Consider the following 18,832-nt stretch of genomic DNA (forward strand, 5'->3'; position numbering starts at 1 on the left):
ATTTGTGAAGCAAGTGAGATTGCAGATGTTTTTGAGCTGTTTTGTTGTCACAGGAAAGCTAGTTCTTCCAATAGGTCATCTTCCAGAGTCTGACCATCATCTTAGTCTAAGCAAAGGACATCCGCCTATAGCGCCCCCCTCCAATATCAATCATGTCCTCATCACCTTTATTCTGCCGGACTCTCTGGTAGGAGCATCCCAAAAATTCCAAGGTACAAATTTCAGACACACACACGTTTGAAAATTCAAAACAATGTTCTTTATCACAAAATTCAAAATAAACTAAGCACTCTTTTTGTATTGCAAAGAGCACTCGTCCCAAAACAACCTGGTAGTTTGTACAAGTCCCTTATCAGTTCGTAAGTACTTAGCTTGCAGCTGTGAAGAAAGTCACAGCCCTTCTTCTTCCACAAAGTGAAACACACTTTGCTCTGCTTTGGTTTCAAAGTGGTGAAAAGTCAACAAACAAAGGCCGGAGTCAGCAAGACATTCATGAAACACAACAATCAGATAATTCTCCACAACGGCCAAACCCACACGCTGCTATTTATAGCAGCAGCACTAATTACAGCAGCTCCACCCAACCACAGGTGGCTTCATTTTCTCTTGTAATAATCGTTTAGTTGTTGCTTCCTATGCATCACTCTACGCATGTGTGGATGTGTCATTAATTCTTGTTCAGAATCCAGAGATGATACAGATGATTGATCTCCTCCTGGGCTGTCTGCCAAACTCTCCTCCTCCCTGTCACTCAGGCCTCCTTGGTCAGAGGAGATTTCGTCGGCAGATTCCACTGGGAGCAAAACAGGCCTGCAGCATATGGATGTCTCCCCCACATCCACCTGCACATTCCGTGGGGCAGGAGCTGGGCCAGAGCTAACCACAACAACCTTGAGATTTGATTACTGCAATGCCCTCTACATGGGGCTATCTTTAAAGAACATTCAGAGACAGCAGTTAATGCAAAATGCAGCTGTGCAAGCCATTATGGACCTTCCAAGGTATACCTATATTTCATCATCACTCCGTGAGCTGCATTGGCTACGACGCAATTTAAAGTGCAAAGCCCTATATGGCTTTGGGCCAGATTACCTATGGGACCATCTCCTGCCTCATGTATCCTAGCAGCTGGTCAGATCCCCCAGAGTCAGCCTTCTCCAGGCTCCGTCAGCTAAGCAATGCCGTCTGACGGTGCCTAGGGGAAGAGCCTTCTCTGTGGCAGCTCCTGCCCTTTGGAATCAACTCCCTCCAGAGATTCACACAACCATCACCCTCCCGGCCTTTAGTAAGGTTTTAAAAACTCACCTTTGCCAACAGACCTGGGGCTGTTGAGCACTGACATCCTGCTCCTGTCAATGACATGAGCGTGTGATTGCGATAAGATGAGTGTGGGTGACTGTTTTTTTTAATAACCTTGAGTTATTATGTTTGGGTTTCTCACATGCTGTATCTTGTATTCTTATTTTGTAAGCCGCCCTGAGTCTACGGAAAGGGACAGCCTAGAAATCCAAATAAATAAGTTAATAAATTTTCCAGACATGGTAGAACTCTGGCTCCAGAGTTATCCAAAGCCTTTTCAGGTGAACTTGAGGGAGGATGGGAATATTGGGGCAGTATTTGAAAGAGTTTGGCTGCATGGCAGTTAACTTGAATATTCTCTGTTGTCACAATCCTTCTTCCTAGTAACTCAGAACCCAGCACTCTAGAATGGTACCATAGCTTATGCCCTGCTTCCTCCCGGGGCCTGTTGCCCGCCCCTTCCACTCTGCCATGAGGCCCCCCTGCCGCTGCTTCTCCCGCAGGTACCATTGGGGCATAGCTCTGCCATGTCATGATGCGACTCCCTCCCAGTACCCTGTCACGCTGCGTCCTCCCCATTTTCTGCCCCCCCTAGGCTCCCCTAGTGTACGCCATCTCCCCCTTGGTAGGCTATCTCCTCCCCCTGTTCCGTACTCCCAGTGGGTACCATCCACACGTGACTTCTTGCCCTTGGAGACGGTCCTAGAAGAAGGTGGGGGAACAAGGCCCTCCACTCCTGAGGGTGAGTCTCCCCCCAAAAAACTGCTCTGTGTTGTACTTTTGAGTCTTCCAGTCTAGACATCTAAACTGAACAGTTTTCCCTTCCATCTTCGTGAAGTATCTACAGGGGATGGAGAGTAGAGTTAAAAAGAAGTAATTTTGCCATCTATCTTCAGGATTGCGATGGAGAGTGAGAAGGATTGTTTTCACCACTACTTTGGCCTAATGTCCAGCATTATATTTCTCCCTTTCTTTCTCTAAAGGAGTAATAGCAACTATTCATTTGTAAAAAAACCTACAACCAGGGACAAAATTAAGATGATGAATAAATTATGTTTAACTGGTTTGTTTATTAGAAAGTATGCTGTATCCTTCCAATTCTGAGCACTTTTTTGTTACATCTTTAATTATATGTGTATAAACAGAAGTCTTCTAGAAGATGGAATGTATGTTGATTTAAGAAAAAGAGCTCAGAATGGTGTTGTTGAGAACATGTTATAAAAAAACATAAGAACTGAAAAATATCACTGCTCACGCAGATCATCACCCTTTCATGCTACTGCTATTGCTAATAATAACCATTTTATTAAAGTAGTTAAAAATAAAAATAGTTGTTTAACTGCCCCGTTTATTGGTACTGTCTAATAGGTACCGGTACTTATAAGACATACAAAAAACATTTGGATGGTTTTCTTGTCCTTTTTTGGGTATTGTAAAATTGGAACAGCCAGAGCTCGTGATGAGGCAGAACTAAATATCTGAATTATAGAAAACTGGAGTCTGCATTATACCTTGAAGAACAATCATATCCTTGGGCTATTCTCCTTTTAAAATAAGGGGGAAAATGTATGACAGCAACAAAGGGGGGGATCTAAAAAGACAAATTAAATAGGACAATTACCCAATAAGTGCACCTTCCAGGACTCCAATAAGTATTAAGAAATTTTAGGATGGTATCCAACATACCTGCTGTATCCTGATTTACTTATGGGAACTTTAAGCTACCAGGAATTGGGTTAAAATTGTTTTTGCTCAATAAATTCTGAGCTTTCATTATTGGCCTCTTTGAGACAGTATCTGGGGAGCAATGTCATTTGGATGATGAATGGATGGAAATAAAATATTTGTGACACAAATCTTGACCCTTGGCCCAGAGGCTACTTCTTGAATTGGGGTTTTTTGCCATTGTCATTTCTCTCTCCAAAGCAGTCTCTTTTCATCCACAGACAAGCAGAACGATGTGGAGATCCCATCCCCAACACAGAAAGACCGGGAGAAGAAGAAGCGGCAGCAACCCATGTGCCAGATCAGTGGAGTCAAGAAACTCACGCACAGTTCCAGCCTGACCAATTCCAGCATTCCCCGCTTTGGGGTGAAAACAGACCAAGAAGAGCTGCTCAGTAAGGTGAGCATTTAGCAAGATGGGGAAAATAAAATAAAAGCAGGGAAGGGAGAAAAGGAAGACTGTGCCCATTTTACATTTTTGCTAAAGAAGACTGTGCAAAGGATGATTTTGAAATTGTGGCTCACACTTTTAACAGACTCTGAGAAAAGTGCCAGCCTTAGTACATTTTATTTAGACTGATTTCCAGAGGCAATTTCTGCCTTGGACGAGAAGCAAAAGTATTTTCATCTCAGATTGTTTTTGTCTTTGCGGCAGCTTTCCTCCCCAAACAGGATATTGAACTGGTTCACTAGAGAGTCACTTCCTCATAATTTTAGCACATTTGACAAAAAGATTTAACTATCACTGAGTTAGTGTATTTCTATTCAATTTGGATTGAAACTTTGTGCATATTTCTCCAAACACGAGAAGATATTTGTTATTGTTTTTTTATTTGTTTTGTGGACTATCCTAAACAAATTACCTGAGCTAGTTTACAACAAAGGAACAAAAATAAAGAAAGAACCACGACTGCAGAAAAATAAACAACACAAACACTTATATGCAGAAAAACAAAATTAAATGCTCATAGCCAGCAAAGTGGATATTTGATAACGCATAAACAGTTTACATTTTTGCTAAAGAAGGTGCCATTTATTTATTTAAAGCATTTATATAGTTGAATGGCTATCAGTCACCCAGGCCACGGTTGTCCCAAATGTGTTTTTTCAAGAGGCAACTGGACTTTCTTGTTTTTCTTTGAAGACATTTAGCTTCTCATCCAAGAAGAATTTTTTTCAGCTCTGATTGAATGATGGGGATTTATATTCCTTGCAGACAGCTGGTCATTTGCATTTGACTACAGGAACCGTTTTCGCTTCAGTCTGAGATGCAGACAACACAGACTCATCCCCAACAGCAACAGCCTACGCCTGGGACACAGGGCAGAAAGCATCCTGCAGAAAGCACAGCTCCACCACACAGTCCTTTCAGCAGTTCCAAGAAGGCTCCATCCCCATTTGCACTACTCAGGTAACCCTGAGGACACAGACAAACCCCCAGGTGGTCTCAGTGATTCTCTAAAAAGGATGCAACTGACCAGCTGTCTGCAAGGAATGTAAATCCTTCCATTCCCCACCCTCCAGTCAGAGCTGAAGAAGCTTCTTGGATGAGAAGCTAAACATCTTCAAAGAAAACAAGAAAAACAAGTTGTTTCTTGGAAAAGCACCTTTGGGACATTTATATAGTTGCCCATCATCTAGCCCCATGTTGGCGAACCCATGACATGTGTGCTGGAAGTGGCACACTTAGCCATCTCTCTGGGCATGCCAGCCATTGCCTGTTGCTCTTCCAGGTTCCAGCACTCCTGTGCATGCTTGCCGGGGAGCTTCTCTTCTGGTTTCTGGTGCTCCTCCATATGCGCACGCACTCCCATTTCGGTACTCAGTGCTGAAAAGGTTTGCCAACACTGGTCTTGCCTACTCTGGGCAGCTCCCAGTCAAAGAGCCCCTTTGGGTAGCATACAGTATCCCATAGCAGAGCGGTTTTCAAGAGAATGCCAACCATCTCATCCAATTTCCACGAATCTCACAGACAAAGGACCGTCAGGTGACTTCCTTGAGATAATTGGGCCAGACAAGTACAGTTGACTTTAGTAAGGTGGTGCCAGATAAATCCCAGTTTAGAAATAACTTTCTTGGCTTAATAAATCATAATTCATTAAACAAGTAACAATCCCTTCCATTCTTGTCTTTGTTCTTTCAGTCCCAGTCAGTTCGCCGTAACAGCTAGTGACATCCAAAACTGCGAATATTATCAGAAATCTAAACCAAGTGCAGGGTGAGCAAAAGAGTATAGGCTTGAAACTTACAATCCAGAAATATTATGCATGAACAAGGGAAACACTTTTGTCCAGAAATTTGGAGTTTTTATAACTGCTTCACCGATTTCCACTAAAAGTCCTCTTTAAAAAAACTGATCAATACTGTCACGTGGCAAGTCAGTACGGTTATTAGGCTGCTAGACTATCTTTTAGTCTTAGGTAAACTAATTTGGAATGGTGTAGAATCTCCTGCCATGGGCAGGGAATTAGACTAGAATACCTCCAAGGTCCTTCCATCCCTATTATTCTATGTTCTGATTATATTTTCATATTCCTATAGATATTGTTCATATCTAATTAGTTATATAATTAGATAATGCCTATTTAGATTTACACCAATTATTTTTGCAATATTAAATACAAAAATAAAGATAGACTGCCACATGGCAATCAGTTTTATTCAAAGAAATTGCATTTTATTCATTGAACCAAACAATTTTGAATTAATCTTGGTCTTTTCTCTGTATTTTCATAGTGTATAAGTCTTCATTTTCTTATTTTACTCTGTTATTTATATATAAATTATACCTTATTTTTGTAGGTTATATCAGTATTGGTAGCCGGTGATCACACCAGATAATCAAATCTTGTATTATTAAGAAAAAACATTAAAAGTTGAATGAAATCACTTTGTTCCTTTTTCTATAGAAATGAGTAATTAAACCAGGAAATGTTTGTTTCGGTTCCTCAAGTTCTTCAAGCCATGAAACTAGTTGATATTCTCTAAGCAAACCAAAATATGAAGCTAAAATTTATTTTTAGCTTAATGTCTTGACTTGTTCAGAAAAGTTCTGTATTTTTTAATGTATGCATTATTTTGTATTCTGGAATATATCTGAAGTGTTTTAAACTGTAGATTTAGCTTTCCATCTTTCACAAAAAAGAGGTGAAATCATTGTTCATTCATATCATTTTATTAAGCTAAGAAATTATTGTTCAAATGTAATCCAGGAATAAGCAAGACAGAACTTGTTAACTAAAAGAACTCTTTGAATAATGCCCATCTGGTGCAGAGCAGACATGTGCTACAATTATAAAGATTAAATATTTCTTTAGAAATTACTTACTGTTAGGTGATTATCAGAATAGTGTGTTCCGTTGAGAGAGGTTGAGATAGGTGACTGACAGTATTATGTAATGTAGGTTTTTGTTTTTGTTTGCTTCAGAAAAGATTCTTGTTCTGCTTTTGAGCCAAGGGAATATTTTAGAAAATTGTGGTGGAATTTGATTATTTATGATTCTTTTATCTCAGCATTCGAGATCAATGAAAATAAAAGAAAAATTGCCTAGTTTTGTGTCTAGACATTTAATGGTCTCACAGAGTATTCACACTAGATGATATTCTTAAATGCGATAGACTTTCCCAGAGTGTTTCCCTTACAATTGAAGAATGGCCTTTGAGTTCCAAATCTGAAATGACGTTTCAGATTCTAGGGGCATAGCAAAGAATATATTTGATTTCTTCATCTGCCATTCTCTCTGTCCTCCTGGATCTTTATCTTGGCATCCATTGTGTCAAACATTCATTGACTTCTCCCCCTGTGTCTCACTCTAGGAACTAGAATATCTAAACAAGTGGGGCCTTAACATTTTCCGGGTTTCTGACTATTCCAACAATCGGTCGCTCAGCTGCATCATGTATACAATATTCCAGGTAAGGTTTGCAGAGGCCGCTAATCTCTCCCCTGCTAGCCATGCACATGGCCACACATCTCAGTCACATGTCTGGCTTGGTTCAGTATTAGCAATGAGAATAAACATGAGAATGCTGCTACAGTCTACCAGTTTGAAGTTTGACGTGAGGTTCAGCTGCAGCTTCTGAAATCTATCACCCTGTATTCTGAGGTGTGTGGCTTCCAGGTTCTTTCCCTACAGTCTATGGGGAAAATGTAATCAGAAGTGTAACCAGTACTTCCTGTCCTCTCTGTAGAGAGGAAGTGCCTTCAAAAAGTAATTCATCTATGATTAATTGTTCAATCTGACAACCCGATGAGACCAAAACTACCATCATTCCAGCCAGCATAACCAAAGTACTTAAAAATTGGCAGCCACACATTTGGAGACTTTTATCTTGAGAGAATTTGGTGTTGTTTTTTCCCCCATGAATCTGCAAAGGTGCTAACTTTGCCCTAATCTCCCAAAGCACTAGCTGGCTGGAGGTTAGAATCAGAGTCAGAGTTAGAGTTGTTTTTCTTCACATACAGCACCTTATATAATGGGGAGACTTGGATACACACAAAGTAATAATCAGGAGATAGTCAGGAGACCTTGCAGGTCATCTAGTCCAACCCTCTGCCCAAGCAGGAGATCTTTACTTTTGCCTCTACCTAGGATCGAACTCACAATCTCCTGATTGTAAGGAAAGAACTCCACCACTAGGCCACACCAGCTGAGTTGGTACCTGGAAAGCAAGTCTGCTGTATCCCATGTGATTTCAAAGCATGGAAAGGGTTGGCCCTAGATTCATGTTGGTGGTAGAGGTAGCTCTTGTTCATTGTTTCCTGGTATAATTATTGCTTAGGCGCTACAGTGTATCGCACAGTTCTCCTTTTCAAGAGAGGCTGCCATTTGTTTGCCAGCTGTAATTGGGGAAGGCAAAGAATTCTGATGCTCATTTTTCAGGAGCCAATGTCCATAGAAGAAGCTGTGAACTGTCGCTTGACTATTTCAACCACTGGTTTCTTTTTCTTTCTTTCCCCATAGGAAAGAGAGTTGTTGAAAACATTTAAGATCCCTGTAGACACGTTAGTCACTTATATCATGACACTAGAAGACCACTACCATGCTGACGTGGCCTACCACAACAGTCTCCATGCTGCTGATGTCACTCAATCCACGCATGTCCTCCTATCTACACCAGCCTTGGATGTAAGTCATGATCTGTTGCAGTTTATGAGTAGGAAATATGGGGGTCCAGTACCACCTTTGCTTCAGCCTCTCTGAGGGGCTGGTTCCAAGAGACTCAAAAGATGGGGAGTTTCTGTACTTTTCCCTGTTTCATTTAAAGCAGCAGTGGGAGGCAGATTAACTTACAATTGACTGATTGTATGACTTGTATTACAACAATGGCACTCAGACTTGTAGATCGCTTCACGGTGCTTTACAGCTCTCTCTAAGCGATTTATGCTTTATAATCCCCATAATACTGCGTATTATGCTTCCATCATAAAATTTTATTGTGCCAGATAAACATGAACCTTGCTGAACTTTTATAAATGCTTACTATTGCTTTGAGCAGTAGTGGATAACCACCCATGGGGGCAACACACATATTTTGGGGATCCAAATTCTAACCCCAGTTGATTCCTTTTTATTTGCTGGTGACAATTCTTCCATGAAACAGGGCAGAGACACCAGGTATTCATTCCCTTTCTCCTTTACAGGCTGTCTTCACTGACCTGGAGATCTTGGCTGCAATCTTCGCTGCTGCCATTCATGATGTGGACCATCCTGGTGTCTCCAACCAATTTCTGATCAACACCAGTGAGTGAAGGCCACCCTGAACATAAGCGCAAGGGCAGGGGGTGACAAGGAGTGGTGGGTGCTTGTAGGCACATGGCCAGGATATAGGTAGCTTGCATACAGGTTAATCTAGATAGGCAGGGAAGGGCAAAAATGTCCTCTCTTCCACATTAATTGAATATGGTCTTCTCCAAATTAATACTTGGACATATTTTGTAAGACAACATGTGAAACAGTATATCAAAAAGCCTGGTCTTAAGTCAAACAGTTATTTACATTGTCAACAGGGATTCTCAACTGTGCCCAGAAACATAAACCAATGACCAGTAGACATAATGAAACAAGAGAGCTGCATGTATATTGTAACAGGTCTTGACTAGTTGTCCGGCCACATTATGCTGGACAGTATTCTGGACTAGATATCTGAATATTTATCATAAATAGCCTACAGCAGTGATGGCAAACCTTTTTTTCCTCGGGTGCCAAAAGAGCATGCGCAAATGCCCACACCCATAATTCAGTGCCTGGGGAGGGCGAAAACAGCTTTCTCCATTCTCTGGGAGCCCTCTAGAGGCCGGAAATGGCCTCTTTCCCAACTTCTGGTGGGCTCAGTAGGCTCCTGTTTCACCCTCCCCAGGCTCCAAAAGCTCCCCTGGATCCTAGGAGGGTAAAAACGCACTCCCTCATCCCCCCTGGATGCTCTCTGAAAGCCAAAAACACCCTCCCAGAGCCTCTGTGTGAGCCAAATATCAGCTGGCCAACACACACATGCACGTTGGAGCTGAACTGGGGCAACGGCTTGCGTGCCAGCAGGTATGGCTCCATGTGCCGCCTGTGGCACCCGTGCCATAGGTTCACCATCACTGGCCTATAGTATATTAGCACAGTCCTAAACAGGAGATAACTAAGGCATCTGGTACAGTAGTCAAATATGACATTTGCAATAATTGGTGAAAATAGCATATTAGCTTTTGCAGTGCACTTTTGATCATCATTGAAAACTAGACATCCAAATTCAGTACTGAATCCAGTTTTAAACTTCTATTTCTATTTCTCTTGGTTTCTCTTCTGTACCTTGATCTTAACCTGCATTGAGCTTCTGTTGGCCCTCATCTAATCCAGCTAAAAGTCTAATGTCTTTGCACTTCTAGCCTGTAGAAGCAAATTCTTGTGGAATTTGCTTCTTTTAGCTTCAGACTCAAAGAAAAATCAGATACAAAAAAAATGTCAGGCGGGTTCTGTGTGCCCTGGAAAACTCAGTCAAGAAAACGGATGTTAACTCTTAAGAGGAATTAGTCCATGTATTAATTCTGATACTATTTTTCTAGCCTAAATGCCTAAGTTCTATGTAGATGGAAGTCTGGTAGTAAGAAGCATCAGTTGAAAGGAAACCAACTGAGAATATTGTCTTTGAGAATAGAATAGAATCCATCTTTCTTTATCATTAGGTCTTTCTTATCCTATTACCCAAGCACAAGTTCTTTTTGCTCAAACAAGCAAAGTTTTTTACTTTCTCAAAGTGCCAATGAATGATAGTATATTACTATTATATTATTCTAATATAAAATAAACTCAGTTTAGAATTTTGAGGTACTCTAAAGACAGGATAAATAGAAGAAAATATAAAGTGGTAAAACTGGCATTCTTATGTCAGAATAGAAAACAATACCTTTCCAGTGCAAAAGGATTTTTTCATTATGTTACAGATAAAAGCAGTACTGATATTGGAAGGGCACACAGTGCAAGGGATGAGGATGGGAAGGAAAAGAAAAGTCTATGATTTTCCTAGTCTGTTGCACTGAAACAGAAAACTGCCCTAAAATGACAGAAAAACAGAAATTATTGAAACTTTAAGAAGAACTTCTAAAATCAAAGATGCTGCTGATTTCCCATCCAACAATTTCCCAGCTAGAATTACAGGACAAAATTGTTTTGTTCTCATTAGAGATAGTGCTTAATTAGGATTTGTCTGATCTTTGAGTTGTGTAGATGTGTTTCATCAAGCCATAACAGAGTGCAAAGAACAGATAGAAGAAATGAAAAGGTCTTGAGATGAAAAAGATAGAAGTGTACAAAATGTATGTAAGAGAGAAGGGAGAGAAAGATCAGCTATTGAATGTAAGAATTCTGTGAGTTGCAGCAAATATGGAATGCACTAGAATGGGGAAATTGTTGTGTAATGGGTGTTCGATTTTGTCAGGCCTCTGGATTCAAAAGAGGTAGTGATTTTTGATGGAATGTTGTTAGATTGTTCACTTGCTATTTATTTATTGATTGGTTGGTTGGTTTGTTTATTTTTTCCTTCCATTCAATCATATCCATACTTCCCTGCAGTTTTCTTGGTGATTTATTTTAGAAATGGCTTGTTATTGCCTCCCACTTAGAACTGAAAATGACTGGCTCAAGATCACCCAGCTGACTTTGTGCTTAAGGTGGGACTAAAACTCATGGTCTTCTGGGTTTTAGCCTAATGCCTTAATCACTAAAGAGGCTCTCCGATGCTCTTTTAATTAGGCAGACAGACAGATTATTTGATATGTTCTGTCTGCTGCTTGGAACACCTTCATGACCCTCCTATTCTCCATAATGAGGATCCAGATTGTTGGGGCAATATGCTGACTCTGTAAACTGCTTAGAGAGGGCTATAAAAGCACTTTGAAGTGGTATGTAAGTCTAAGTGCTATTGTCTATTTCCCTTCCTTGCAGATTCAGAGCTAGCACTGATGTACAACGATGAGTCTGTTCTGGAGAACCATCACCTAGCTGTGGGTTTCAAGCTGCTTCAGGAAGAGAACTGTGACATCTTCCAGAACCTGAGCAAACGACAGCGACAGACCTTGCGCAAGATGGTCATTGACATGGTGAGCTTGGGATGGAGGTGGGACTGGTTCCTGTGAAAAGCTTTCCTCTTATCTTCTGCAGCATTTCCAGAAGCCCCATCCTCCGTTATGGGGAGAAACACAATCCTTCTTGGAAGAATCTAGATGATACCTTATATGGAAGTCATATATTTCTGGCTGTTTTTATGATGTCATTGAGCCATCTTGTTTTAGTTTCTTTTGTATATGCTTTTTATCAAATGGGGTCCATTCTATGGTTGCCTTGGTCCACCTGCCATCAATTCTTGTTTTGTGACCAGCCCATTTCCACTTTTAATTCTTTTACTCTATTGATGATATTGTATACTTGTATAATCCATGTGCAGGTCTTTCTGTCTTGTAATGCTGCGCCACTCTTAGCTTTTCTATCAGTTGTGAGGTTAGTGTCTGTTTCACCAGCATATGTTGACAGTGATGTTACAGTGGTTAGAATGCAGTACTACAGGCTTCTTCTGCTGACTGCCGACTGCTTGCAATTTGGCAGTTTGAATCTCACCAGGTTCAAAGTTGACTCGGCCTTCCATGCTTCCGAGGTCGGTAAAATGAGGGTTGAAATTGTTGATGGCAATATGCTGACTCTGTAAACTGCTTAGAGAGATCTGTAAAAGCACCATGAAGTAGTATATAAATCTAAGTGCTATTGCTATATGTTAGAGCAGGTAGCACATGCCAATTGAAAACTTTTCAGAAATAGGGAGAGGTTATTCTTGAAAATTATGCTTAACTTGCCGAATGCCTGCCAACCACATTTAATACACCGTTCAGTTTCCTTTATTGTTTCACCTACTGCAATGATGTCAAACCTATGGCACACATGCCAGAAGTTGCACATAGAGTTTTCTCCGGGCATGCCAGGCATTGCCCATTGCTCTTCTGGGTTCCAGCACATACATGCATGCTGACCATTTGCTCTTTGCACATGCTGGAGCACTGGAAACCGGAAGAGCAGCTCCCCAGCATGCATGCACGCACCACGAAACTAAGCTTCTGGTACATGCATGCCAGCTACTGGCGTGCACCAGAACTTCAGCTTCCCAGCACACGCACATGCGCCAGAGAGCTGCTCCTCCAGTTTCCAAGGCTCCCCTGCATGCGCACGCTCCTGTTTTATCAATCAGTGTTAAAAAGCTTCGCCAACACTGACTTATTGAGATCCGTTGGCCAAGGTATATGTAGTGGTCTAGTGCATCTAATTCTTCTCCAGATATAAAAACATTTCTTTCTTTAGTGGGTTTATTTAATATAACCTGGCTCTTTTTCAAGTTTGTTTTTTTTAAACTAAATGGTTCTCCTTATTGCAGCTTTTGTATGTGTTTTTGTAGCTCTTCTGGGTATTGTGAGAAGAGAGCAACAACATCTTAAGTGATTTAAATAGGTGCCATTGATTTTCATTCCATCTTTTGCCCAGTTTAGTTTGCAAAATCCTTCTTTAAGGCAGGCAGAAAAAAGGCTAAGTGATATTGTGTTGCCCTGTCATACACCTTGTTCTATGTTGATTTCTGCTTTAAGATAATTAAGGCAAATTGTTTTTTCATATATTGATTGAAGTAAGTTTATGTAAGCAGTGTCTACACCTTGGTTGAGCAAGGTTGATGTATTAATTATTGCTAGCTGGAATACTGAGTCAAACGCCTTTTCGTAGTCAATGAAAGTCGTGCACAGAAGCATGGTGTACTTGTTGTGCCTTTCAATGACTTGCTGAACAACCTAGATGTGATCCATTGAGCTGTACCTTGCCTGCTTCTTTGGGTGTGCATCATTTAATGTTCTCAATATTATTTTTTATATTGGTGAATACCTTGTAAATGACAGAAATAAGGCTTATTGGGTGATAGTTCTTTAAATCATCTTGAGTCCCCTTCTTGTGTAAAAGAATCACTTCAGCATTTTTCCATATATTGGGTATTTTTTCTTCCCTGAGGCATCTCAAGTATAGTTTTACTCGTATCTTGTGTAAACTGTGACCACCATCTTTCAGCGTTTGAACCATAACATGGTCATTTCCTGAAGCTTCATCATTTTTCATTAATTTTATGGCACTTGATACTTCCTCCACTGAGTTATCTGACATTTCCTCCTTCATGGGTGTTATTATTTTTGAGGGGTCTTAATCTTTGTATAGCTCTGAATAAAATTTTCTACTTATTTCTGACATTTCCTTTCTTAACCTATACACATTTTAGTGCAAAAAACTTATTTCTTGTATTTATCAGCTTGCATTTTGCTCTATTAATCCCTTTGTTTTCTTCAATTGTCTTTTTCACGTGCTTCATGTTAAACTGATTCATTTCTTCTTGGATACATTTTCTTATTGTCTTGCAAAGTTCAGTGCACTCTAGTTTACTAGTGAAACTTACGGTATTCTTCATTGTTCATCTTTTTTTTAATTAAATCAATAGTTTTAAGACATGTATGAGGATTTAAAAAAAACTAATTCCTTTCTGAACTACATTTTGATGAAATAGAAGGTGTTCTGTCTGGGTGCCCCCAGACTTCAACACCAACTGGAAAAAGCAGCCAGACACGCTGGTAAAAGCAAAAGCACTTTATAGTTTGAAAAATAAACACAGAGAAAAACCTGTTCTTCCCAACAGGCAGGCTATGAGACTTCACAGCAGAGTCCTGATGGCCAGACAATACAGCAGACTTCTTGCTGGCACACCCACCACTGTAGAGAATAAGACCCACACCTTTTCCCCCCAAGGTTTCAGTATTCAAAGTCACAAACCAGAATTCCAAGACGCCAAAGATCACAGCCAGGTCCCAGGACTCCCAAAGATAATACTCCACAAGCCAGGAAGGGTGGGTCTGCCTTTTCAGCCTTTCCATAGAGCACCACACCCAAACCCAGCTGTTGCCTCTTTAGTGCTGAAAGTACCTGGCTAATTGTCCCCTTCGTTGTGTTGCTCTTCTCTGCCGGAGATCTATGATTGCTTGTGCATTTTCATCTAAGGAATCCAGGCTGCTTGCTGGGGAGAGCTCCCCCGAGGGGGACTCTGGCTGTCCTCCCTCTCCCTCAGCCTGAGATTCCTCCTCCCCGTCTGCCTGAACCTCCTGTTCCTCATCCTCCCCCTCTGAGCAGGAAGCCGGCAGAGGATCAGCCGTTCCCTGAGGGGCCTCAGACGGAATCACAACAAGAAGGAATGACTTTAATATCAGAATCTCCAAATTGTCTGGTTAGCACCTTTTCCTAATTTCTAATAGGAATGCTTCCCCCCCCCAAAAAATATTGGAAAGTGCCTTCTGAACTATGTCCTCTAGGACTTTTCTAGGAACCATGGAATGATTTAAAAGAATCAATATATAATATATTGAATCTAGTGGTTTTTAAAGATCTTGAAGTTTTCTCATGAAATGGATATGATAGATAGGAACTTGCCTTGGATCAAGAGCTAGGCTGTGTCCTGAGGTGGCATGTGATTTGGTAGACTGGTCTTTGAAGTATTGAAAGTGTCAAAGTTAACTCATCTATCACAACCTCTGACTTATGGACTCACCAGAGCTTGTTAACGATCATACCCATAAAAGTGTCTTTATCAAGTTGGAAGGTGGACATGTATGAATGTGTAGTGTGTGAAACAAGTGAGGAGCAACACCTTTGTTTATTTTAGTGATTATTTTACAGGTCTTGGCCACTGACATGTCCAAACACATGAGTCTCTTGGCTGATCTGAAGACAATGGTGGAGACCAAAAAAGTGACCAGCTCAGGAGTGCTGTTGCTGGACAATTACACTGACAGAATACAGGTGAGTGAGGTCCACACACTTTGAATTAAAAAAAAGGAAAAAACATCACCTATGATCAAGGTAGACAGATGGGAGCTAAACTTTTTCCACACAATCTAATTAAGGATGATGCAAAACTGGCATTGAGCTTATCTGAAATTATATGAGGTTTCCTGCCTGAGCAGGGGGTTGGACTAGAAGATCTTCAAGGTCCCTTCCAATTCTGTTATTCTATTCTTTCTAAAGAAGCTGGCCTAGGCAGTCTCTAAGGAATTCAGTTTCTCCAAAAGAAGTGTAGTTTGGATTAAGATCCCAATCCATCACTTAACATTTTATTTTATTCTTTTCTTTCTTTCTTTCTTTCTTTCTTTCTTTCTTTCTTTCTTTCTTTCTTTCCTTTCTTTCTTTCATTTCTAGGCCGCCCTTCTCCAGAGACTCAGGGCGGCTTACAACATAAAAAGTATGAGTATAGTTGCCTTAATGAATCATTATACCATACTGTGTTCTTTTGTTTAAAATGTTTCTGATTCCACCTGACAACATGCCCCTGAGTATTACAAAAATTTACCAGTGCTTAACTGTAACCTCCTGGCCAGCTATATTCACACCATATATTACAGCATTTTTCCTAGCCATTGAGATGAAACGGGAAATGAATCATAATTTTATAGATAATTTTTTTGAGGTGCTTTGCACATGCTAATCTTTTACCAAGAATTTTCATTTGCCAGTCTCCTATTGTAGGGATCTCCAAGTCGCAGGCTGCAGCCCACTACTCGACCATAGTCTAGTCAGAACCGTGCCACGCGAACAGTGGGCCAACTTGTGCCGGCAGTGGCACAGCATGCATGCATGTTGCTCAATTTCTGCAAGTCAAACAGTGCACACTGGCCCGCTGCTTGCAGAAGTGGAGCTATGCATACACTCACAGGGGCCTGCCACTTTGTGTGGCCCAGTTCCCCCCTCCCGCCCCTGGCCTGCCAAGCCATAAAGGTTGTGTTCTGTCGTGCTCTCTGGTAGAATCCTCCCAAAAATGCACAGATACAATTTCAGACACACACACGTTTGAAAATTCAAAACAATGTTCTTTATCACAAAATTCAAAATAAACAGAGCACTCTTTATGTATAGCAAAGAGCACTCATCTCCAAACAAACTGGTAATTTGTACAAGTCCCTTATCAGTTCTGTGATACTTAGCTTGCAGCTGTGAGGCAATTCACAGTCCTTCTTCTTTCACAAAGTGAAACACACTTTGCTCTGGTTTAATTTCAAAGCGGGGGAAAATCAGCACACAAAGATCAAAGTCAGCAAAGCAGTCATGAAACACAACGATCAGATAATCCTCCACAATGGCCAAACCCACAGGCTGCTATTTATAGCAGCCTCAATAACTACCACAGCCCCACCCAACCACAGGTGGCCTCATTTTCTTTGATAATAATCTCTCAGTTGTTGTTGCCTATGCATCGCTCTCCACATGCCTGGCTGTATCATTAACTCTTGTTCTGAATCCAAGGAGGAGCTAGAGAATTGATCTCCTTCTGAGCTGTCTGCCACACTCTCCTCCTCCCTGTCACTCATGTCTTCTTGGTCGGAGGAGCCTTCATCAGCAGATTCCACCAGGGGCAAAACAGGCCTGCAGCATGTGGATGTCTCCCACACATCCACAGTCCTTGGGGCAGGAGCAGGGCCAGAGCTAACCACAACAGGTTGGGAACCACTATCCTACTGGGCTTTGTGCCAGAGAAATGTTCTACTGAGGCCCTTTAGTCTTATTCACACACATCCCCCAGCATTGAGTTTTTTAGAGCCTTGATACTCTGAACCGGGGTGCAGATGGGGAGCAGGCAGAGGTGTCACTCATTCTGACTGGCCCTGCATTTTTCCCAACTTCCTCAGGTCCTGCGGAATATGGTTCACTGTGCAGACTTGAGCAACCCCACAAAGCCTTTGGAATTGTATCGGCAATGGACAGACCGGATCATGGAGGAGTTCTTCAGGCAGGGCGACAAAGAACGAGAGCGAGGCATGGAGATCAGCCCTATGTGTGACAAGCACACAGCCTCTGTGGAGAAATCACAGGTAGGTGTGGTAGCTGTATGGGTAGCATAGCTCGGTTTAGGAAGAAGAAAGATCCTGTTCCTATTTCCCCTACTTCTTCATTTCTGCCAGCATTCCCACCAGGAATAACCTTGTCTGGAAGTGGGTATTGGTTGCTATAGAAACCTTAGCTCCATTGCAAGATACTGTAGGTCCAACCCAAAGTTGCAGTAGAGGCACATGGGAGTTTCATTATAAAAAAAACATTTGCAACTCAGAATTTATGGGAGATTATGCTATGTGGGTCCCTTGTGCCCTCTACCAAAAAATTGTACCTAAAAAATAAAAGTAGCGGAGCTTGATCATTGAACTAGAAGCGGCTGATATTGATGCTCTCCATTGTGACAGCACCTTAAATGGCCTTTCGGACTGAGCCTTTTTTAATCAGGAAGATTCATCCTGGACTCTTCACTTAACCAGCCAGCTGTAGCTCCCATTTCATGGCTCCTTGGATTAAATCTGCCTTTGTTTACTAGGAATACAGGTTTTCACTCCACCCACCCTTGTTATTTAGGCTGTTAAAATTATACATTGTGAAGTTTAATTGGAGAAAATTGAGGAGTAACTCCAACATTACATTGAAAATGCTCTAAAATGTTTTAAAACATTTTAAAAACTTCCTACTATTCATATGTCCATTCTGATATGAAGATGGGGGTGGGGGTGGGGGTTCCAGATTGTAAGGTTGCCTTTTCTCTTGTAGGACTGCTTCTTATGTATGCTGTTGCTTTTCAGATTTTAAAACAACTCTTATGTAGTTCTTTAGAGCAAAAACATTATGGTACAATATGGTTATTTTATATGTAGTATTAGTGCTAATTTTATCATTTAACATATATATATTTGTGTAGATAAGGTGCAGAATTTTCTCTAAAGCCTTACTCAACTCAAGATTTCTCCCCCTCCCCCAAGTTATCAAGACAGGTTGGCAGATTGGAAATATTCAGGTCATAAAATAGAAGATGTGGAATCCATCCTTTTTGAATGCTAAAATGCTAATGCTAAACCAATGGAATAAATACTCCATTTGAGATGTTTGCTTTGGATCCCCCAAGAGTGCTAAATTTGGAAGTATCAGAGTGGACAATGAATTCCATTTTATACTTGCAGTCATGACACAAATTTACCTCTTGAGCAGGGAGGAAGTCCTAGGAGAAAAAACAAGTTTCTGCCTCCACCTGTTCTAAAATTCAATTTGGCAAATTCTTGAATCATACTCGAGAAATTTAGATGAAAGCTCTAGCAATGGAAGGATGGACACATCTACTTTTTTCTTCCATTATTGCTGGCATTATTGTTAGGGACTCTCACTTGCTTTCTCTCTGTCTCCTCTATTTTTCTCTCCCTCTTCTCTTTCTTTCCTCTCTCCCTTCTCTT

General features: G+C 41.0%; 1 protein-coding gene across 6 annotated transcripts in view; it reads left to right on the forward strand.

The window, feature by feature from the left end:
- Positions 1-18,832, forward strand: part of PDE4A (phosphodiesterase 4A) — a 358,167-nt gene that overhangs the window by 335,211 nt on the left and 4,124 nt on the right. For all 6 annotated transcript variants that reach the window (XM_070741477.1, XM_070741478.1, XM_070741480.1 and 3 more), the window contains 7 exons: positions 3,246-3,424; positions 6,841-6,939; positions 7,989-8,153; positions 8,669-8,768; positions 11,454-11,608; positions 15,252-15,374; positions 17,255-17,437. In XM_070741477.1, the coding sequence (XP_070597578.1) occupies positions 3,246-3,424; positions 6,841-6,939; positions 7,989-8,153; positions 8,669-8,768; positions 11,454-11,608; positions 15,252-15,374; positions 17,255-17,437 (1,004 nt within the window). The remainder of the gene's footprint in view (positions 1-3,245; positions 3,425-6,840; positions 6,940-7,988; positions 8,154-8,668; positions 8,769-11,453; positions 11,609-15,251; positions 15,375-17,254; positions 17,438-18,832) is intronic.

This window comes from Erythrolamprus reginae, chromosome 2 (assembly GCF_031021105.1).
Source record: "Erythrolamprus reginae isolate rEryReg1 chromosome 2, rEryReg1.hap1, whole genome shotgun sequence".
NCBI classification, from domain to species: domain Eukaryota; kingdom Metazoa; phylum Chordata; class Lepidosauria; order Squamata; family Dipsadidae; genus Erythrolamprus; species Erythrolamprus reginae.